Genomic DNA, 23842 nt, shown 5'->3' on the forward strand with positions numbered 1-23842 from the left:
AGGAAGGTTTGAAGTAAGCAAGGGGTTCTGATCTCCTCTCGGAAATGGATGAAGTCTCCATGCTGATTCATACAGATCTGTCATTGGCCTCAGTGCTCTGGAGAATGAGGCGGTGTTAATAAATCTGTTAACCTTTGCAGGGGTAGATGGAGCTCCTCTTGAACAGAGTTATACTCCTTACTTTCTTGAGTCATTTCAGAGTATTTCTGAGAAATTGCTCATCTGTCCCCAAGGAGTTTCACAGGTTTCTATTCTTTCACCCTTTATATTTAATATGCGTTATTAGGAGAGTCAGTGAGAAAATATGGCCTGAGGTGTGGATCATGATACTTATCTCTACATCTCCATTTCATCAGAACAAATACTGGAAATTTTATCCGCTCCCTTGAGAGAAGGGTATGCCTGCCTTTTGGTTACTCAGGTCACAACTCAGCCATAATACTGAATCCTCTGCTGCTTCTGGATGCACAAACAAAAGCAATTCCCATGAGTGATTTGTATTGTCTTCATTTGGCAAGAAAGAATGGAGATAGATGATGTGACCTATTCTTCCAGAGATAGATCTTGCCGAACTTATCCATTTTGAGGTTGCATTACTGCACCGCACAATATCTGAGGTTTTAACTATTAATGTATTAATGTATTAATTAAAGTTGTTGCTTATAACTGGAATTGTATGTAAAGTTACCATCATGAAGCATGCAGGCACAATGAAATCACTGGGGCTATGTGAACAAGGTCTGAATCACCAAAATAAGGTAGAGTAAGTGGGTTACAGGGAAGGTACCGGCTTAACAAGCAAGTTAATTTTATGCAGCTACTTTGCAGGTAGCACAGCAAGTTATTCATATCAAAGGCAGCATCAACTTGTGATCAGTCATTAAATCTAATGCAAAATCATTTCCGCTCCTGTTTCAAATATGCTTTTCATTGTTTTTTGTTTGTTTGTTGAGGTATTTTGTGACGTTTAGAAGCAAAGTCTTTATCCATTTCTTGTAGTCCTTATAGGATTTTTAAATGAAGCTTTATATTTTGGGATGGATTACATTTTTTAAACACTCTACTCTCTATTTGTTTATGCACATCATCAATATTCCATCTCCTTGTCATTAAAGAGTTTCTCTGACAATGTGGATGCTAAAAGTTTGGATGGTAAACCTTAAGCAAAACTAATTTTTTTACTATCATAACTCCAAAATGTTTTCTCGGCTTCAGCACCCCAGTTCCAATACATTTGCATTAGCAATTTATGTATATTTTATTTACTTTAACAATTAACAAATGTTTGCCTCAAAGGGGCGTTCATCAGAATAATCCGAACATCTAAGCTTAGAATTTTTTGACTTTTGGGGCCCAATTCTGTAGTTCTATGACACGAAATACTGCCAAACTCAGAACTGCAAGATTTGCTCTGTGTGTTTTAGCTATAGCCTATTAATCCTTGTGATTATTAACACAATGTAGGAATAAAGCATCAGTTACTGTACATGGGCAGTGATGATATTTCATTCCTTCCCTATATTAAAAAATAGGGAATTAAACCAAAAAAATCTATGAACTTGACATTTTATTCTTGCACTATGGTCAAAATGAAGAAATTAAACGGCACTATCAAAAGCAATTATACATATAACATGCACTGGTAAAAATTTTAAATGTGTGCAGTTTATGTTTGTGTCTAATCCCCTCTCTTATAATTTTTCTTTATAAGAACCTTTTTAAAAGAAATAACTGTTAAGATATAATTCATATATATTTAAAAGGAATCATGGCTTGTCTTTTTACCGCCATCTTGGATTATTAAACTTTAAGTAACTGAAAAAGTTTAAATCTCTTTTTACTACTTATCCTGCTTACTTTCTTCACTCATCTTGGACAGTGTAAATGGTCAGTTTTACTTTTGTTTCTTGTCTGTTTCACTTTTTCATTCTCCTCCCTAGATGACACAATTCCATTGTGTTTGGGACAAACCCTGCAGCAAAATATTGCATGGCAAAACCCTAAACAGTTTTCACTCATTTTTACTTCATTAAAACATTTCTATACATATTACATTTTATTACCCCTCTGATACCCCCTTTTATAAAAAAAAAAAAAAGCCACTGTATATTTTGGACCTAAACTAATATGGACAATATCCCTTTGAATTACAATGGTAGAAAGTTATATATAAAGCCTTTTAAAAGAAATAAATGGGCTTTTCATCAGGCTCATTTCTTTTGGATGATGAAGCTCCATAACATTGTCTCCAATAGCACATTTTACATGAGTACTGAGAAAACATTTGTGTAAAATATGCTATTTGACATAGTCACCATGCCAACTTTAAGAAAAATTAGTCATTCCCCATGGCCATATTAAGCTGATTTGGTAAAATGTTCAGGGTTCTACAGTCCTTCCAGAAGGGAAATATGGAACTGTATATTTCACAAACATGAACAGCAATTTATCATGCAAAATCTGAATCTGCCAAATTCCAACTACAGCAATGAAATCCAGGGAAAAATATAATATGCCTATGCAAAAAGGGGAAAACTTGGGCTTGAGTTATGACATAATTGTTTCAACATTCTTAACTTGTTTTTTCTACCTCTATAGGTCTTTCAGGAAACCCAGATAGTTGCTCACAGTGACACACTGGCATTCAAATCTTCAAACCACATTATCGATTTTTCCTCCAAAGTTATACAAAAAAAAATCAGCATGGTTTCTCCCAGCACCCAAGTAGTCAACATTCTATACCTCTATTTTAAAGGACCATATTATCTAAGGAGTCTCCAAAATAGAACACACCAGCTGTGTCAATGTAAAGCACATAAGCTCTGATCCTGTAAACCCAAACATAAATGGGATCCATTTGGGTAGACCACTCTGCCTACGCAAAGCCCAACTAAAGCATTCTCTTGCAGGATCAAGGCCAATGTGCAATTACCTGATCTGACTACACAAGTGTTTGTGTTTACAAATGATATGCACACACATTTTGTAATCCATATTTGTAAATTTAGTCCCTCAACTCTTCTTTTTTTAATTTTAAACAGGACTCACCCTACATTGGGGGGAGGGATAGCTCAGTGGTTTGAGCATTGGCCTACTAAACCCAGGGTTGTGAGTTCAATCCTTGAGGAGGCCATTTAGGGATTTGGGGCAAAAATCTGTCTGGGGATTGGTCCTGCTTTGAGCAGGGGGTTGGACTAGATGACCTCCTGAGGTCCCTTCCCACCCTGATATTCTATGATTCAAGAATGTTTGTGTCACAAGGATTTCTGGGTCATTGTGCTAAATCCATCATTCACAAATAAACAAACACATCCATAGGCTGTGCTGATTTATAACATCTGGTACCATACAATAACTGAGGATGCACCCTATAGAATTACATGCTTTCCAATAAAACACTGTACATTACTGGTAAAATACCAAGTGCGTGCTAACTATTTATAGAAAGTACAAGACACACAAAAAATGAATTATAAAACTTTATTGGCCTGTTAAAAAATAAGTCCAGCAAGTACATTTATGTAGTCTGTTCACATTATTAATATAATATTTGAAATAAAAACAATGATTGTCAATTATTTACAAGAAATATAAAATCAGCTTTAAACATATGTTGGAAGTGGAAAATCTAAGATTCACATGTTGATGGATTACAGCAAATGTATTTTTAAAAGATATGTTAGGATGCCTCATTGTTGATAATCATTTGGAGCATTATTTCCCTTGATACATGAGAAAACAGACTTTGGATACAGAGAGGTTATGTTTTCTATACTGAAACTAAACTTTTTTTTAAAAGCTAACCATGTAAGGTTCTGAATAGCAGAGAGAGAAGTTTCAAATTTACTTAAACCTCTATTCTAATGCTTAATTTGTGATATGAGGGCCTGATTCTGCTCTCACACTGGTGTAAATCAGCAGTAAATCCAGTGAAATCAATGGCATTACAATAGTACAAAACTGGTTTAAGTGAGCACACAATCAGACAAACACAGAGGGTGAAATCCTGGCCCTACTTAAGTCAATGGGAAACTTCAGTTGACCTCAATAGGGCCAGGATTTCACCCAGTTTCCACCAATAGTTCAGTACATGCAACTCCCACACCATATACACATCTGAAATCCTACACAGCAGTTCTTGTACGTCTATATTTTTCAGCAAATGTCTGAACTCTAAAGTAACTCAGCTTTCTTGTTCAGATGTGAGCACCATTCAGTTTATTCTATGATTAAATTAAATCCTAGCAACAGGATATGTGATAAAACATAAGAAAATGGTAGCAACTCTAGACTCTTGCCTTCATTTTCATTTTAAAGTTTTATCTGGAGTTGAGACTACGTCTAGCCCCTTCTGTTATCAGAATGCTGACACTCAGGATTGACCTCTTCAATCAACCCTAATCCCCCTGAGACTCTGCACCTTTAAGCAATGATCTATACATTTTCTGCACTGAACTCAGTGGGTCAGATTTAATTCCATTAAAATCAATGGAGCGACGCACATTTACACCAGCTGAGGATGTGTTCTTGTTAATGCAACTGTAATTACGGTATTTTGTACAATACAGAAGCAATTAGTTCTGTTTCTAGTTGTGTATTTTAATTCCCACCACTGCCATTATTACTTCAGCCTTAAAAAGTTTAAATTCTTATGGGGAGAGCTGCGAAGTGACCTCAATTAATCCTCTACAGATGGGCCTAAAAATAGCACTTATGTAAGTAAACAGAGTAGTCAAACATCTTATTTCCACCTAACTAATCCATTTGCGTTTGCAGAGCAGAGGATGGTTATGGGTATTAAAGTGCTAGCAGAGACAGGGGCCACTTTTGAAAGTTTTGTCCCAGATATTTTTGTGGAAGCAAAGTAACGACATATATAACACCAGTGTTCTCTACGTTCCCTTCAATGTTGCCTCCCTGCAACAGACCACTTTCCATTTTGAAAAATCACATTATGTGCCCAGCTATTCAGGAACTCTTTCTGCTGCTACTAATTCTAAACCTTGCTCAATTTGGGGCATACATTGTACTTGCGGGCACCTACCCCCATAGTGTGCCAAAGCCCTCCAGAAAGGCATTCACGGCTACTGGGCTCTGGGATTAACTCTTCAGAATGTGTGCACACCCAGGCAAAGGGACCTGGTAGAGGGCAAGAAAGATGAAGATGGGGCTTTCTGGAGAATGACAGGGAAGGACAGTCGGGGGCTACCGAAGGCTTGAAAGGACAGGGAGAAGTCAGAGAAGTCTTTGAGGGTTGTAGGGAAGGAGGGAATGAAGCAGTCTCAAAAAACTGGAACAAGCTTCAGATTAGAGTTGGGTGGGATTTTTCAGACAAATAGTTATTTGTCAAAAATCCAGTTTAACCCAAACTATTCACACATTTGAGTTAAATTCGACAAATAGTTTTGGCCAAAAAAGAATTGAAAATATTTTCCAAAAAGTTGTGTCAACATTTTTTAAATGAAATGTTTCAACTTTTTTTTGAAACAACACCTTTTATAAATTGAGATAGATTTATTTACAAAACAAAAAGGGTAAAAAAAAATTAGAAACAAAACATTTTGTTTCAGATTGAATTAAACAGTTTGTTCAGCCTGAAATTGTTTTTCCCCCCAATGCTTTGTTTCAGCCCCCAAACCAAGAAGTAATTCACCTCTACTTCAGATAAGCTTTTGAGTATTCTCTGATGTGAACATGGACATCAGTTGTGGTTGTCCAACACTACATCTGCAGAAGAGGATTGCTATGACCTCAAATATTAAAGATGCAACAAAAGAAAATAAACTTCAATGAAAAAGACGTCAGGACTGAGGTTTTGTTTAATCACTTCCAATTTACAGGCCTTAAATTCCTAGCTTTTGGATCTCTACCTCACTGCATCAGAAAACCAGAGTTAGATGTCCAAATGTTGGCATTCATGCCAGCAATTAAATGCAGGCACAAAACTGACAGCTGGATGGAGGATCCTTTAAACACTGGACCTTTATGTTAGGATCAGAATCAACAGAAACTGCATCCCAATACCTGTAACTGAAGGTGCCCATAAAAAGCCTTGTAATCCTTGGGGAAATGTTTTTGGGGGCCATTTGTGGCAGGAGAGAGGACCAGATTCTGGTCAATAACCACAACGAATTAGAAATAATAAATACAGGAAATATATTAAGTGGAATGGTTTCTAGCTAAAATGTGGTTCATAGGTTTCCTGGAGACGTTTCCTTCCCTGATGGGGATGTGCTTCTATCATGAAATTCCCATTTACTTCTGTGGGAGCAGGAGCAGACCCTTATTTATTAAAAGTACCTGATTGTGCAACCCCTCGTTTACACTGGTGAGCAGTACTCCCATTGAAGTCACTTGAGCTATTTGTGTGAGTAACTGCTCACCAACAGAAGGGTTTCACCATATGGCCTTTTAATGCTCTTATCTGTTTGATCTACTAATCCTCATTTTAAAACTAATTATAGCATAAATAAACCCCTTTTAGTGTAATAATACAAATATATTTTTGATTTCCTTTCAGGTCTGGCAAACTTCTAAACTTGCCCTTTAAATGCTTCATGAACTTTTTATTGCTTAGTGAAATAACATAAAAGCTTTTTAGTATCACATGCTGGATGTTCAGTGACTTTTACCATTTTAATGGCTCCTGCCTGATTCTTGGTCTGAATCTCACTTTATTTTAAAGAGTCGGGAATTCTGTAATTAGGTGAGCCCTTTGTAAACCCACACCATCTGGGAAGATTAGAATCTCTAAAGTGACAGGCAATGTCATTTACAATCAAGCTGAAAAATACCAATTTAGGGTGTATTGCAATCTCCCTGCTTAAAGTTCAGCTCCCTTTAGCTATAAGAGACTAATCTGTTCACATAATGGAAAGAAAAGATTTTAGCAACAGGTAGCCTAGTTCCATTATTTAAACATTGTCACTGTTAAAAAAAATAGTAACTAATCACATGCTGTAATCCATAAGGCTCTGTGAATATCTGTATTAAGTAACAGTGCATTTAGTGGCTAATGTAAAAGATATAGTACAAAATACTCAATAAGGATATCTTACAGTGATTGATTGCTAGATAGATATATATCTATATATAGATATCTATCAATGGTGCGTAAATCAGTTCTGATTTGTTAATGTCTTGGTTACATAGAATCCAAAATACTGTGTCAGTACTCGTAGAGCTATTTGAAATTCAAACCTATTATTGTTCCTTAAAGTTGAATTGCAAAGTGATACAAAATAAATCACAACAGGTGTCAAGAAAGATCCTAAATCATTAACGGAATGTATGTACTAAATTTCCAAACCAAAAATATTTCAAAATCATCTTTTCCTTAACTTAGCTGCCAAATTCTGAGTTTGGCATTTAGACTTTTCCTGGCCAAAAAATAAAGGGTCAGATCCTGATCTCATTTACACAGGAGTAAACATAGACTAACAAACTGTAACACAATGAATTTTCATGGTTGTAATTGAGATTGGAATTTGGTCCAGCAAACCACATCAGTGTTATCCTTTTGTAATTCCATTAACTTCAGTTCAGTTACCCCTGATTTACACAAGTGTCTGAGAGATTAGAATCAGACCCAGTGACATCAGAAGCAATTTAAATAAGGTTGGAGATGCATGGGCAAACAAGATGTCAGTGCAAAAGTCAGTTAAAAAAATGAGTTAAAAGGATCAGTAGGGTAGAAGAGAATAGGTATCTGCAAAACATCTGATTTGAAAGAGCGCTTCCTCATGCATTTGGAAAAGAGAAGGCTGATGTTTTCTGATTTTATTTCCAGGAACAAAAGAAAGGTTGAGCTGATATCACTCCAACTGACCGACTGTGAAGAACAGCCCTAATTGTTGCCCTCCCCCAAATGCTGCTGCCCAAGGAAAGCATGTGTAGGTTGACCTAAGACGTGGAATTTGAACATACACTGAATTCCAACTCCACCTCCATCCATTACACTGGTGAGCAGCAGGAGAAGACACCTCATTGGGAGCCTTTTGGCTTGTGGGAAGGAAAGGAAACACCCCAGCAACTCCACTTCTCATATCAGTGAAGAGGGGAAAGAAATAATTCCTTATTTGGGACAAGATGAGTACAAATGGAGCCATGTTCCCAGACTCAGAGGCAGACTCCTTCAGGGTGGATGCCTAGGGAAGAGTGAATGATGGGTGTGAAAGATTGGAAGGAATGTAAGAAGACAGTCAAAGAGTTGGGCTGAGAAAGAGGAAGAGATTGGGAAAGAGACTTAAAGGTGAAGGAAGGATCATACACAATGAAGAAAAGAAAGAACAAAGGGAAGATAGGGAAAGAAACAAGTAAAAACAAATGATACAATACAGAATATTGTAAAATAGATGAAAGCTAGACACTGAAAGAGTACAGCAAACAACAAACAATACAGAGAGTAGAAATTAAAAAAGGGGTGAACGGAAAAGGGAAAGAGAAAGAAAAGCAAATCCAAATAGACAAAGTAATCTGAAGCCCTTCTTTTTTTTCCCCCCAAATGTCATATGTTAAAATAAATAATCAAACAACAACATTTATTATCTAGAGAAACCATAAATGGCATATAGCATGTCCTCAACTTCTAACAGACTATGAGGAATTCAAAGTGACTGTTCATTCATTCAAAACCCACACATTTGGTGTGTGGAAATGGAAACACCCAATCTTTACAATCATTTATTTCTATAGAGGTTCATCTCAGCCCCTCTTTCTGGGAATCCTCTTAACTCATTTTTTTTAATTTCAAAAACATTTTTCATTGATTTTTTTTCTTCTTTCTTACCCTGATGTCACCTTCTGAATAGGAAAGCTCAAGTACTGAACTCAGGATTTGGCAGGTATTTGAAATGGAAATGACTTTCAAAAATTATGTTTCAAGCCTAGGCCCTGGTCCTGAAAATGCTTATGCACGTGATCTGTGTGTATTTGGTTTGCAGGATTGACACCAAAAGGTGTTATTTTCGCATCTGCATTTTAATCTCCAGCTCAAACCACCCCAGTCCAGCAAAGGACACAAACACATGCCTAAAGTTAAGTACATAGTTAAGTGATATTCTGAACAAGGATGTGCTTAAGTACTTGCTGACATGCTTTGTTGAATCAACTTACATGTACTAAGGCCTGATCCTGAAACCCTAACTCATGTCATTCTTGCTCACCAGAATCTTCCCAATAAAGCCAATGGGACCACTCACAGAAATAAGAATTACAGGATCAGACCTACATGTTTACTGCTTTAGGATTTTAGGCCCCAATCCACTTTAAGTACATCAACAATCCCACTGAATTCAATGGGACTACTTACAAGTTTAAAGATAAGCACATGCAAAAGTGTTTGTAGAATCTGGGCCTTAAACATATGATTTTTTCATTTTTTTAATTAAAAAACTTTGCAATTCACCTTTAATAAATATTATTTCTAAAAACCAACATCTTTCCAGTTAAGTTCAAACAGAAAAACTTTTTGACAGAGAAAACAATGTAACCAAATTTCATTTAAATGTCATTTTGAAGCCACAGTAAAACCAGGATAATAAAAAAGAATCTGATAGCTTATTTCTGGGCTTTCTTGAGTTTTATAGCAGCCTGAGGGCTGATTTTGCCCTGATGTCTCCAAAACAACTAATGAGCTGTGTGTGTACGTCTAGAATCCTCCAAAAACACAACCCATGTCTAAAAGAGAAGTCCAAAGGATGTGGCAATTCACAGGACAAGAACAATGTCCACTCCCTAGCGTGCAGCTTCAACAAACAAGCTCAACAGCCCCTCTCTCATTTTTTTTCCTTATTTCATTTACCCATCCAGTGGGATCTTATGAAACAAAACAAAACCTAAAAGAAACAAAATAAAATATGAGAAATCATGCTTCACAAAATTCAAGGAAAAATTAACACAAGGAAATAAACACAGATGAACACTAGATAAAGAATAAGACAAATACACATGGAATGCATTTCAAAAGTGCAAAATAAATGTTGAATAAAAACTGTGCATGGTTTATGGAAAATGCATAATTTGCTGTGTTTTATGGGCATGTTTTTCATTAGTTAATTAAAAATCAAATATTTCAATGCATATTGTTTTATGCTGAACACAAAGAATATTCACAATAAGATGCAATACAATATAACTAGTAGATACAGACTATAGGGGTGGGCATATTTTTATAGGCATAATTATGCTTTATTTATATGGGTATCCTCCCAGCAATATGTTCTAGTCCTAAAAAGAACAGTATCAGAAGTAGCACCACAACATTTCTATCAAGTTTTAAATGCCTATCAATGCTGATACGCTAAATGTCTGAGGCTATCTGCAGTATAGCATCATGTATTGACTCAATAGTATTATAGGGACAGAGACTATAAATGGGAACAAGTAATGATAAACACTAGGGATAGTCTTCTACACTGAGCAGAAGAACCTTAGTCAGACCCGCTGCCAAACAAGGAGTAGATGTCGGTAGAACATGGAAGTTTCTGAGGAATCCTGGTCTTAAGGGTGATCATCTGCATGCATCCCCCCTCTCTCTTTTTGCTGCTTAGCAAAAGAAATTAGGCCATCACACTGCAGTGTTCTTATTAATGCAGCATCAGGTTCCCATATAAACACTACTCTTTACCTTGTGTTGATATGCACAACACTCTACACAAGCTATGCACTGGATCAAGCCCTCAGTGTCCTGACCATCTTTGATTTACTTTGTTATGAAAGAGAAAATTATAACCGAGGAGAAAGTTACCAATTTTTTCATAAAGATTTAATTACCTCTAAAAATCAACAGGCACTACATCAATGACTAAAGAAAAACTGAACATTTTTTTAAATCAGATCAATTTCCCCTCAATCTACCATCAAGCCCAATATGTGAACCTTAACGATGGTTGTCTACAGCTGAGAGCCTTCAGGAAAACCAGTTTGGGATTGGGATTAAATCCATGCACCTAATTCTAAATCATAAATACTTCCTAGCACAGCATCATTTTACACAGGCTGTTGTTGTCTGACTGAAGTTATGTTATTATATACATCACTTTTTATTGTCACCATTGTTTGTTCTAATGAACTAAAAAAAAACAAGGAAATTATATGAGAATTGGATATACAAGCACTGTAATTCCTGCAAATATACATTTCATCAATAGGTCTTTTTTAAGAGATCTTGTCTCAGTAAATTCACAATTTTGTGAAGAAAGCAAACCTTATTTAGACATCAGATCACTCCAAAGAACCAAAGGTTTAGAGCCAAATCCTGGTCCGATGTGAGTTAATGAGAATTTTGCTACTGACTTCAATAGGAGTTGAATTTGAGTGTTAGAGAGTAAGTAAAAGTGACTAATTCATTTACAATTCATTTTCTTGCTAATTTAAATCTTTAGGAGATAATAATATCTTCTGTTTGAGTGTAGGTAATAGCACACATGGACGCCAAACATGCTGGTTATGGATGCGCTACTTCACGTTTTCAATAGGGTGTGTGCAAAATTCCTTTTCGCTGAAACAATCTATGGGATTTAGCATAAGCCAACAAAAACAAAGAGAGAGAGAGACTTGGCTAATCCACATGCAAAATATAATTTCAGTACAAGTGTGTATCACTTCTGAGCTGCCCAGTTTCTGCACAGGCACTGTTTTTAACTGTTGTGAGAGGAAGGCTTCAGGCTAGATTGCTGTTGAGAGGATTAGTTACATAAGGTAATGTAGTGATGAGTATCTTACCTCCTCCTAAAGAATACTATGTTATTGTTGGACTCAATGCTTTTATTACAATTTAGATAATTTTAATCCTGATAATTCTCCTGTTTTCCCCCTTTCAAATAGATAAAGGATCTTAAATTAAATTACTGTATTCAGGCTATGCTGCAGGTCCATGAAGAACTCCATGATGCAGAGTTCAAAGCAATATAATTGCACATTAATACCACTACACTGTATATTAAAATCACTGCAATTGTTCTGTGGTAAATCATTATCTCCGTTTGCTTTATTTTTAAATATTGCTGTTTGGGAGAGTTAACTTGTATATTAGTATTTAATGTTGCAGGATGATCATCACTGTTCTTGGAAGTTTATTGCTAGGACACTCAGAGCATCTGTATGGGCTTTTTCATTGTTAAATCAAAAGTTTCATTTCAAATTAGGTACATACATACATACACACACACACACACACACACACACACACACAACACCAACGTTGATTATTGTCCATGAAAGAATTACAAAGTTTTCTTTTCCAGCCTCAAACTTGTTGCTTACCTACTGCAATTCAGTCATGTTAGGCAATGAAAATGTTTGAGAGCCAATTTCATTCCTAGTTTTCATTCAGCAGTACAATTATTATTATTATTGTTAAGAGCAAATAAGTGCTTGGCACTGTACTATACACAAACAGACCTGGGGCCTGCTTCTCCTCTAAAGCCTGGTCTACACTAGGCGTTTAAACCGGTTTTAGGAGCGTAAAACCGATTTAACGCCACAACCGTCCACACTAGGAGGCACCTTATATTGATTTTAATGGCTCTTTAAACCGGTTTCTGTACTCCTCCCTAACGAGAGGAGTAACGCTAGTATCGGTATTAACATATCGGATTAGGGTTAGTGTGGACGCTGATCGACGGCATTGGCCTCCGGGAGCTATCCCACAGTGCACCAGTGACCGCTCTGGACCGCAATCTGAACTCGGATGCAGTGGTCAGGTAGACAGGAAAAGCCCCGCGAACTTTTGAATATTTCCTGTTTGCCCAGCGTGGAGCTCCGATCAGCACGGGTGGCGATGCAGTCCGAAATCAAAATAAAAAAAGAGCTCCAGCATGGACGATGCGGACGTGATCGCTGTAAGGGCAGGCAAATCTGTTCTATCAGCGCTCCGTTACAGAAGACGAAATTCAAAATCATTTTTTAAATATCTCCAGACAGACGCCATAGCAGGGACTCAGCGCACTGCTGCGTGGCAAGCGTAACGGAAAGCCAAAGAATCAAATGGACGCTCATGGACTGGAGGACTCAAGCTATCCCACAGTTCCTGCAGTCTCTGAAAAGCATTTGCATTCTTGGCTGAGCTCCAAATGCTTCTAGGGTCAAAAACAGTGTCCGCGGTGGGTCAGGGCATAGCTAGGCAATTTACGCACCCCCCCACCCACCCCCAGAAGTGAAAGGGAAAACAATCCTGTCTTGACTCTTTTACATGTCACCCTATCTTTACTGAATGCTGCAGATAGACGCGATGGTACAGCACTCAACACCAACATCCTTGCTCCCCCCCCGCCATGGGTGGCTGATGGTACAATAAGACTGATACCCATTGTCATCATCAGCCTATTGGCACATGGGGCAGTGCAAAGGCCTGGTAACCATGCGTACTAGCATCGGTCAGGTCGATCAAGGGCGCCTGGCCCTAAGTTCTCCTGGTAGATGGTACCATAGGGCTGATAACCATCATCACCATAGCCCCAGGGGGCTGAGCGTCATCAGCCCACCCTTCATGTGTAAAGAAAAGATTCAATTGCCCCTGGACTAGCAGCAGGATGCTGGGCTCCTCTCCTCCACACTCCTTAATGTCCTATGTGGACTATCATAGCAACTGGAGGCTGCCTTCCACTCATTTCTCACTAACAAGTATTCCTGCATTCTTTATTACTTCATCACACAAGTGGGGGGACAATGCTATGGTAGCCCAGGAAAGCTGGGGAAGAATGGAATGAACAGGTGGGGTTGTTGCAGGAGCACCCCCTGTGAATAGCATACAGCTCATAATCTATGCAGGATCTGACACAGAGCAGCTGTGCTCTCTGGTTCTCTGATACAGTGGTTCTCTAGTACACTTGCCCATATTCTAGGCAGGACTGATTCTATTTTTAGATACCAGAAAGGAGGGATTGACTCAGGGAGTCATTCCCAATTTTGGCTTTTGCGCCCCTGGCTAAGAGCAGCCAGGGGCACTTATGACAGCAGCAAATGGAACAGTGCAAAAGGACTGGTAGCCATGCCCATCTTATTACCAATTTATGGTATGGTAGATGGTACAATATGGCTGATAACCATCTCTGCTATCATGCAAAAGCAAAAGCATGCAGCTGTGTGCCACTGCTGAATCGCCTCTGTGAGCGGCATCTAGTACACATACGGTGACAGTCACAAAAGGCGAAACAGGCTCCATGATTGCCATGCTATGGCATCTTCCAGGGCAATCCAGGGAAAAAAAGGCATGAAATGCTTGTCTGCCGTTGCTTTCCCAGCGGAAGGAGTGACTGACGACATTTACCCAGAACCACCCGCGACAATGATTTTTGCCGCATCAGGCACTGGGATCTCAACCCGGAAATTCAAAGGGGGGGGGAGGCTGCAGGAACTATGGGATAGCTACGGAATAGCTACCCACAGTGCAATGCTCCAGAAATCGACGCTAGCCTCGGACCGTGGACGCACACCACCGATTTAATGTGTTTAGTGTAGCCGCGCACACTCGATTTTATACAATCTGTTTTGTTAAACCGGTTTATGTAAATTCGGAATAATCCCGTAGTGTAGACATACCCTTAGTTATTCCAGTGTGAATAAGGAGTAACTCCTGTGAAGTCAGCAGAAATACACCAGTTTGAAAGTAGAACCAGACTAATGGCCCTGACCTGAGAAGTGTGTATTATAAGGTCCTGATTCTACAAAAATTTACACAAATGCTTAATTTTAAGCACTGGGGTAATCCCCCGAAGGCAATGGACTACTCACAGTGCACAAAGTTAAGCTAAGACCTAAGGCCTCAGTCTTGCAATCGGACTCAAACAGCCAGTCTATTATGCCTTCATGAATTCCCATTGACGTCAATGTTGCTCCTCATGGGCACAAGAGTTTGAGCGTATTGATTCACTTGCAAGGTTGGGGTCTGACAGACAAAGATCAGACAAAACCTCAGTCACATGCCCACGGTGATAACTTGGAATATCTTTTCCCAGATAGAGCTGATGGTGTTACATTGTCATGGATTATTCATAGGATGCTCACGGGAAGAGTTTTAAGAATATGGTTCAAGGACAAGAAGATGGGGGTCCTGATTCACTGAAACAAGGAGGGTAATCTAGGCAAATGGTGTGACACAGCAGATAGCACAAAGACAGAAGGAGACAAGGAAATAAAGGAAGTGGTGAGGCTGGCATCACTGGTAGAGTGACGGAGGTGAAATAGAACATGAAAAAAATAAAAGTTGTGATGTAAAGAGAGTTGCAGACACTGAATGGAAACTTTTAAGTAAAATTTGGTTTCCACTGAAAAAAAAAATTGATTAGGCAGGGACAATTTGTTCACCAGTCCTCTGACTGTCGAGTTATTCAGAGTCATCAAGATAGTACTTTAAAAACATTATGCAATGTGGTAGTTAGGAGATGTTGTGTCATATCCTATCTACCAAGTCTTTGATTGGGTTTCTCAGACTTCAAAGAGAGCCAGTTAAGAAGGTTTAGGCAAACAGCTGACATTCACTTGGGCTCACAGAGCTTGGGCTGTGGGGCTGTTTCACTGCTGTGTAGACTTCCAGGCTCAGGCTGGGATCCTCCCACCTCAGAGGGTCTCAGTGCCCAGGCTCTCGACCGAGCCTACAAGTCTACACAGAAATGAAAGAGCCCCGAACCCCGAACCCCCACAAGCCCAAGTCAGTTGGCACGGGCCATCCATGGTTTTTCTTTGCTGTGTAGACATACCCAAAGAGAGTGCCGTAAAAAAGCATGCTGCATACTGTGCTTTCAAGGTGGCATTGTTAAAAGCACCTAATTAGGCCAATACTGGGTATTTTTAAAATCATGCCCTCAGTTGATAAAGCACAACTAGGTAGTGCGGGGCAACTATGATCTAGTCAATTGAGCACCAGCAGTCAAGAGATCTGGGTTCTGTTCTTGATTGTCACTCGGCTCTGAGAGACATTAGTCAAGCAACCACCTAACCTTTCTGTGCCTCATTTTCCATCTCCATAAATTGTGTAGAATAATGCTGACCTACCTTTCATAAAGCACTTTTACCTTATGTTTGAGGAGCCTCCTATACAGTAAAAATAAAGTATTATTATACTGTTATTGTTAATTCAGCTCTTCAAGCACTGATGGAATAAAGCTGATAATTTTGTGTCCAAATCATTGAGGGCCTTATTTCCCAGTTATGCCCTTAATTTTCACATACATTTTAGGCAGCAAATATCCAATCTAGGCATGCCATTGTGCTATTTTCATATACAAATAAGTTGTACAATGGCCAATCACTATTTTAAAAACCAGGCCCCTGAGTGTTCAACCAGATTGGCAATTGCATTCTCCTGAGTTTTATAAATTAGAATTGAGTATTTGACAAATCCAAAAACCATGATCTGTCATAGTCTTACTTTTTATTCACATTAGGGTTTTGATAGATGTGCCTTTGAATCCCTAAACTGCTGGACTTTGAGCCTTTGTCATTAATGTTATTACCTTCAGGGTGGCTTTGTGTTTCAATAAATATGCCAGCTCAAACACAAGTGTTTTAAATTCCAAATACAATAGTTCCAATTTCCTCCCCATTACCAGCACTGTTTTTAAAAAAGCACTACCTTTAGCAATCTTTCTCTCTCAGGATACTCTAATACAGTGATGATTTCACACTCTTATTATTAAGAACACTTATAATACTTTACACTTGCAACATGTACTGCTTTTACCAAAGGATGCAAATGTTAATTCTCACAACAGCCTGTGAGACAGGGGCCAAACTAAACCCTCAGAACTAAACCAAACATTCTAGAGGCTTGGAACACAAAACTGGATCTGAATTTCACATTAGTCCCCATCTCTGGGCTGAACCAAAACCCCTGATCTGAACCCTCCCCTTGAATCACAGAGGGTGGGAAGCTGCACTGAGGTTCAAATTGTGAGAATCCAGCCCATTTCTAATGATTATATTCACTTTACTTATGAGGAAACCAAGGCAGAGAGCCATTTACTGACTTGCTCAATACGGTCCAACATAAAGTAAGTGGTATAACTGAGAATAGAAATCAAGAGGCTTACTCTGCCTCTGAAGACAACATGGTATAACACTACAATATCATAGGTAGTAAGACTGAGGGCTAATTAGGGTCAAATTTAAATGACAAATTATACCTTTCCCCTGTAATTTACCAAAACATTGCCAAACTTAAAATGTTTCATTCCCATAACTACTAGTATTTCTTCTACTGCTTGAGTTTATGCTCAGTAGAGATGGACATGCCGTTTATCATTTCAGAGATACTGCCACCAGTGAGATTTGCAAATGCTCTTAATAAAATTGGAGCCATTAACATTACTGTTGTAGGCAGCATTCAATCTATTTAATAGTTTGGGTCACTGATTCACAAGTTCATAAAATTAGCAAGGGTGGGGGGGTCAAACAAAATTATATGTATTTAATAAAAGCACCCTATAAAGTTGATTTAATTATAAAATGAATTAGAAGCAAAAGGTAGTAAAATCTGACCCATTTACTCAGCAGATCTTAGTGTGAAAAGTAGGTAGGGTTAATGGTCCCCTGCCCTCCCTGCTATGAACACTAAATATCTAAATGTAGTTTACAGAGGCTTCATATGTTAGAAAGGGTCTTTTATTCTATACCCTTACACTGACACCTTGAAAGGTGTGTTCCTTTTCTAGGCAGTGTGCAGAAGGGAAACAAAGCATGCTCAGCATTCTTAAGGAGAATATAGTGTGTTTCCCAAGAAGAGTCATTACTCACATATCTTCCAGTGCCATGTCCAATAGACATTCCCTTTTACAGTACTGCTGCTGATGTTGTGCTTGTTCAGATTTTTACTGAGAGTCCAGGACATTAAAAACTGCAGCTCAGACCACTTGCTCTCAGAGCTAGACAGTGGGCAGGTTTTGTACAATTTATAATTCAGGCACAGGGAAGAAAGAGGACACATAAGCAACTGATGTTGATGCTGAAGATGCGGCAGTAAACCTCAGATACACCTAACACACAGACAGACAACTCAGCAGAAAGAGGTGGTGCAAGGAGCCTATACACCCATGCAGGAACAGCTCACAGTGACAATCCTTGCTCATGTTCAGTCACAAGGTGGGTGAGGTCTGGCACCACTGCAAGAAGTGGGCATTAGGCCCAGAAAGAGCAGGGACGACTGTACTGATCAGCAGAACTGGTCCTCTTCAGCAGCAGGAAAACGAGTGCGTTCTGCACCCAGTTCCAGGGCTGCACAGTGGCCACACTCTTCCTCCACTCATAAGGACATTTTGATTCACCAAGACACAATGGCCTTCTGAGCTCCCATTGTGGTTATGCACTACTATCATGCTACCTCCTGCTGCAAACCTCATGGTATTGCTACAGCTAAAAGGTCATCCATCCTGTCTCAGAGATCAGCTTGCTTAGGGAGGTTGTGGAATCCCCATCACTGGAGGTTTTTAAGAACAAGACAGACAAACACATTAGGGATGGTCTAAGTACACTTAATCCTGCCTCAGAGGAATGGACTTGATGACCTCTTGAGGTCCCTTCCAACCCTATAATTCTATGATCATGAAAAGTCCCATTGACTCCTGATATTCCACCAGAATACTTTAGACTCAAGAAAGAATTGTGTTTTGTATGTAGCTTGTACCTGTTATTACTTTTTCTGTGCACTGCCCCATTAAATTTATAAGGACTGGGCCTCTGCAGGGGCATATGCCAATTTGTAAGGCAGACTGGATGCAGCATATTTCAGAGAACACACACACACAAACACACACACACACACAGAGCTCTCTTTCTCTCACACAAACACTTTACTTCTGTTCTTTCTTATTTTGTTGCTTTTCATAATCTAAAATAAAAAAGCAACCCAGACTGAAAGTATCTGGTTGCTTCTTGTGATTAGAAAAGATATCATGAGAATTCTGAGAATAAGTATTCATCCAAAACAAGAAAGAGTCAGAGTAATTGAAGTGATGAAATGCTAAAAAGAAGGAAAACCACAGAACAGGTAAAATAGACATTTAAAGAAATATGGAATTTTTTTAATTGAGAGAACTGAACAGTATGGTATGTAAATGATATTGAAGACAATGGAAAGAAAAAAATCAATTGTTTTAACACTGGCGTGAATTCCCAATTCACAGAAAAGAGCCTAAAAGTTACTCACTGCATAGACATTTCAAAACCAGAACCTCTACAGATTATCCCACTCTTCATTTGAGTGTCTAAGAAATCAATCAAGACTTCAAGGAATGTTTTCTTAGAGCTTTCAGTAGTCCTTGAGAAGTCAATGCTGTTAAGGAAAGGGGCTGTTTACCTTCTGACATCCCAACCATTTGTGTTTAATATGCTCATCGATGTGAATGTTAAACACGCAAATGCACTACAACACAGATGCAGCTTTGACAGGTGTCACTTTACTTCAGTATAAAAGGAAAATTGAAGCACATGAAGGACACAGAGTAATTATGTCTCACGCTCATGAAAAACAGAGTAATTCCTAGAAACTATTCAGTCTCTCTCTACCTGAACAGCTGGGCCAATTCTGCCATCAATCTGGTGTGTGCAATTTCCACCAAGATCAATGGGAATTACAGACATACAATATACGGCCTTCAATCTACAATTGCCGAGCCAGGACCTTCCTAGAAGAGAGAGTGAAGGAGTTGATATTTCTTATTTTGGTACACTCCGAATAGATCAAAGGAATTTATATCAATACAGTATTTCCAATTGTGATTGAGTAATTCTCATACTTTCCCTCAATGACATTTTACTATTATAAGTCTATGAAGTCTGAGTGCCACTTATACTTGTAAAATGCATATGCTAATCACTGATTGCTCCTAACATTTTGCTTGTGACAGCTGCTGGCTCTTCTACTTGTATTTCATTCACTTTTCCTGCCTACAGAAGACCCTTACTATTCATTCAGTTCCATTTGGCAGCCAATACACTCACCACAAGGATTGATTTAGAATGCATAAATGCCATTGTTTTAGGATGGATAAAGTGTGGTCCAGTGGATTAGGAGTCAGGAGACCTGGATTCTAATCCTAGCTCAGGGCAAGTCACTTCTTCTCTATGTACTTCTGTTTCTCCTCTTTATTTCGACTGTATCTCATTTTGTGACAATACAGTGCCAAGCACATGGGATCGTAGTCTCAGTTGGGGCCTCTAGTATAATACAGTTAACAACAATAACAATATTCAAATGGTCTCGCTCTAGAGTGGCTTCTTTCCTCTCCTTTCTCCTGACTTCCAGTAGGCAGGAGACAGGCCAGAACAGCCTGGAGAAGCTGATCTGTACTCCTTTTGCTATAGCTCAGCATGATCTATTCAGCAAAATCGCTATTTGATTCACCCATCTTTCATTGCTGTTTTGATATAACCCAGAATTGGGTTTTTTACCCCATAGGACTGCCTTCTGACAGAATAATAAAGAAAGAGCTTCTGCCAAGAAAAATATTTCACTTTTTTGGAAAAAGGAAAACGCTATTACTTCTCCCTTGCCAGAGATCCTACTGGACCAGCAACTCTATGAAGACTGAAAGAATCATAGGGGAAGCTTAAACTCCGAAGCAGCCTTTCAATACCCCTTACCTGGATTAGCGCCTCCAGTAGGAGAACATGGGGGCTCTGGGGAAGGAAGTCTCCATGAGGATCTCCTGGAATACCACCCCTCTCATTCTATTGGGGCAAGGTTTAGATTCCCAGAATAGTCAGCAGGGTTCACCCACAAACCTGGTGAATCTTGGAAGATCCACAGCCAGACAGGGCTAACCACATCAAGGCTTGGTGGCTCTGCACTGGCTCTGGCCCCTAATGACCTTCCCCCCCCCCTTCTCCCAAGGCAGCAAGGCTATTTGAGTCTGTCCCCCCACCACCACACACCACCGGGCACAGCACTGGGCTGGGCTGCCCCTAGCCCTCCAGGGACAGGGGACTCTGTGGAAAGTGTTATACAACTCTAGACTATAAATCAGCCCTAGTCTTTTTGCCACAACTTTTTGGTGCCAAAGCAAAGACAATGTGTATCCACCCCAGGGCCGGCTCCAGACCCCAGCGCGCCAAGCGCGCGCGTGGGGTGGCATTTTCCCTGGAGGGCGGCAGGCGGGTCCGGCGGACCTTCCGCAGTCATGCCTGCAGGAGGTCCACCGGAGCCGCGGGACAGCGGATCCTCCACAGTCATGCCTGTGGGAGGTCCGCTGGTCCCCCGGCTCCGGTGCACCTCCCGCACGCATGACTGCTTGGGGCGGCCAAATTGCTAGAGCCACCCCTGGTCCACCTCAGCCTGGCCCTTCCTTGTTCACTCCGCTAGTGGTTTCAGTTCTTTGTATGTTGCCTCCCACTACATCATCACTGAACAGTAACCAAATGAACTAAACACAAACTACATCTAATAGGCTATTTGCATCTAAATTACAGCCAAAAAGCCCCTTCTGAAAACTCAGTGAGTTTCTTGTGGGAGAAAATAAACAGTTTTACTAAATGATACTATGTAATTATAAACTTAATTAACATTAAATAAATTAGAGACTTCATCCTATAATGGATATCTAGGTTTAGCTGCTTATTGCCATCCCTACCAGGGGAGGCTATTAGGAAGTAAGTGTTTAGAGTTAAGGCTATCTTCTTATTTAAAACTAATTACATCCCTGCGACAGGAGCTATTGGGCTTCTTATCCACACATCTTGACAGCATGAATTCTTTTCAAAATGTCAGTGTTTGTCTGCCGCCATTCATGGGAGAGCACCAGTGCCAGGCATGTAACTTTCTGAACTGCATGAAAAGCACAAGTGTTAAGCCCTCTGTTAATGCATTTGGACCAAACTCCTGTTCCCATCACACAGCCAAAGACATCAGCTCCTACAGATCTCCTCATAGGCAGTCTGGAGGGAAGGGATCTGGAAGGAGTGGAGCTATCATGGGTTGCTACTGCAGGCTCAGGGCTGCAGGATCCCCTGTGCCTGGTGCACTTTGTCTTTCCGGGGAGAATGACCTTACATTCTAATTAAAGCCAAAGCAATAATGGAAAAACACTTAGGGTGCTGTAGGAAGAGGGGGTAGTGATTTGATAGATGGCATGACCCTCTGGGTCAGTAATGAGCCAATGCCCTAGGTCCACACCAGCTCCATGAGTTTTTCCAATGAGTACAGATCCTTAAGCTCAGCCTCTCTATGCCCAGCGCAGCAAAGACAACATAAGCCATCTCTAAACTGCCCTAATCCTTAGACTGTCAAGCACCAGGCCAATCCTACTTTGCAACAGAGAGCAATTTAAGCATCCCAGAGTTTGCTAGTGCGCAGCAGTGCTCCAGCTATACCCCCTACACCAGGGACTGCAAACGGGCATATGTGGATTCCCTTATGTCAGGAGATTCCTCACCTGGCCAATTATGCTTTATGGCCATATGTGCTGGCATGGCAGAAAGGAGCCATAGTGGAGCCAAGGATCAGATTCCAATCTGCCCAAATACATTCCTCCTTCTCTTCCTTTCCTAGCTTGGAAAAAGTTGGAGCCAAACAGTGCTGTGAATGGCTGTGCGCTGTTGACCACAATTGTGTGTGTGGATACAATCTGTGATACAGCCCAAATGATAGATAGCACGCCGAAATGTCTCTTGTGCAAACAGAGCACTTGTAGTGATTCTCCTGTGTGGAATTAGGGCCCAATCCAGCACTACTAGAGTGAAGGAAGATGTTGTCAAAGACTTTAAGGAACTAGGATCAGGCCATTAAAACTTGCCATGTTTTACCACAGAAGTGAGTGAAATTATTACAATATATGCAAATCAGAATGACCAATTTACAGATAAGACAAAAAACTGTTCTATTACTGATTATTTAAAGGTGCTCAATATACTATATGTAAACATATACTGGATTTACAGCTGTCAAACATTTTTCTAAGTCATTATTTGACTAATTTTGCGGTTTTTCACCAAGTAATTTATGTGACAAATCAATTTTTCTGGAATTGAATCAAATAATAATCAGATTTGGTCAAATAAACCAGTAATGGTAGAATAGATAACATTTGAGATCTTTATGAAAGGGCATTAAGGAAGTTTTATTTTGAGAGATCTTGTGACTCTAGTCCTGTTTGTATTATGAAAATAGATCATGTTTGCAAACATGTTAGCTAATGTTTTTAAACACAACATATTCACTAGTCTAGACATGGCCTCTGGGGATACACCCGGCTTTGCTTACACCCAGCGGATTTATGTTGAGCCGTGCACTACACTGTAGAGCAAATGAACAAAACTATATAGCAAACTGCAATCAGATACAATCATTCAGTCCAAACCTACAACATATTGCAAAAAATATATAGTTTATTTCAAACCTGGCTCAAAACGCTGACATTCACGATCAAAAGAATCCCATAGATTTATTACTGAACTTAAAATGCACCATGAACTATACACAAGTTTAGGTGTACGTGGTTTTTATTTATGAAAAGAACATATAGTGAAATAAAACTAAAACTAGTTGTAATATTGTTTTACGTTAAGACAGCTGCTCTAAGATGAAATCATTGAGTAGTCACAGAATCACAGAATTATAGATCATTAGGGTTGGAAGAGACCTCAGGAGGTCATCTAGTCCAAGCCCCTGCTCAAAACAGGACCAACTCCAACTAAATCATCCCAGCCAGGGCTTTGTCAAGCTGGGCCTTAAAAACCTCTACGGATGGAGATTCCACCACCTCCCTAGGTAACCCATTCCAGTGCTTCACCACCCTCCTAGTGAAATAGGGTTTCCTAATATCCAATCTAGACCTTCCCCACTGCAATTTGAGACCATTGCTCCTTGTTCTGTCATCTGCCACTACTGAAAACAGCCTTGCTCCATCTTCTT

At 39.6% G+C, this 23842-nt stretch overlaps 1 protein-coding gene across 4 annotated transcripts in view; it reads right to left on the bottom strand.

The window, feature by feature from the left end:
* NTRK2 (neurotrophic receptor tyrosine kinase 2) overlaps positions 1-23842 on the bottom strand; it is a 275271-nt gene that overhangs the window by 153098 nt on the left and 98331 nt on the right. The window contains exon 13 of one of the 4 annotated variants that reach the window (XM_039543231.1): positions 3466-9836. The exons of the other annotated variants lie outside the window; for them this stretch is intronic. Within the exon in view, the coding sequence (XP_039399165.1) occupies positions 9799-9836 (38 nt within the window). The 3' untranslated portion in view covers positions 3466-9798. Of the gene's footprint in view, positions 1-3465; positions 9837-23842 lie in introns of those variants that run through there. 4 annotated transcript variants of the gene reach the window in all.

This window comes from Mauremys reevesii, linkage group 6, assembly GCF_016161935.1.
Source record: "Mauremys reevesii isolate NIE-2019 linkage group 6, ASM1616193v1, whole genome shotgun sequence".
In the NCBI taxonomy this organism is placed as follows: domain Eukaryota; kingdom Metazoa; phylum Chordata; order Testudines; family Geoemydidae; genus Mauremys; species Mauremys reevesii.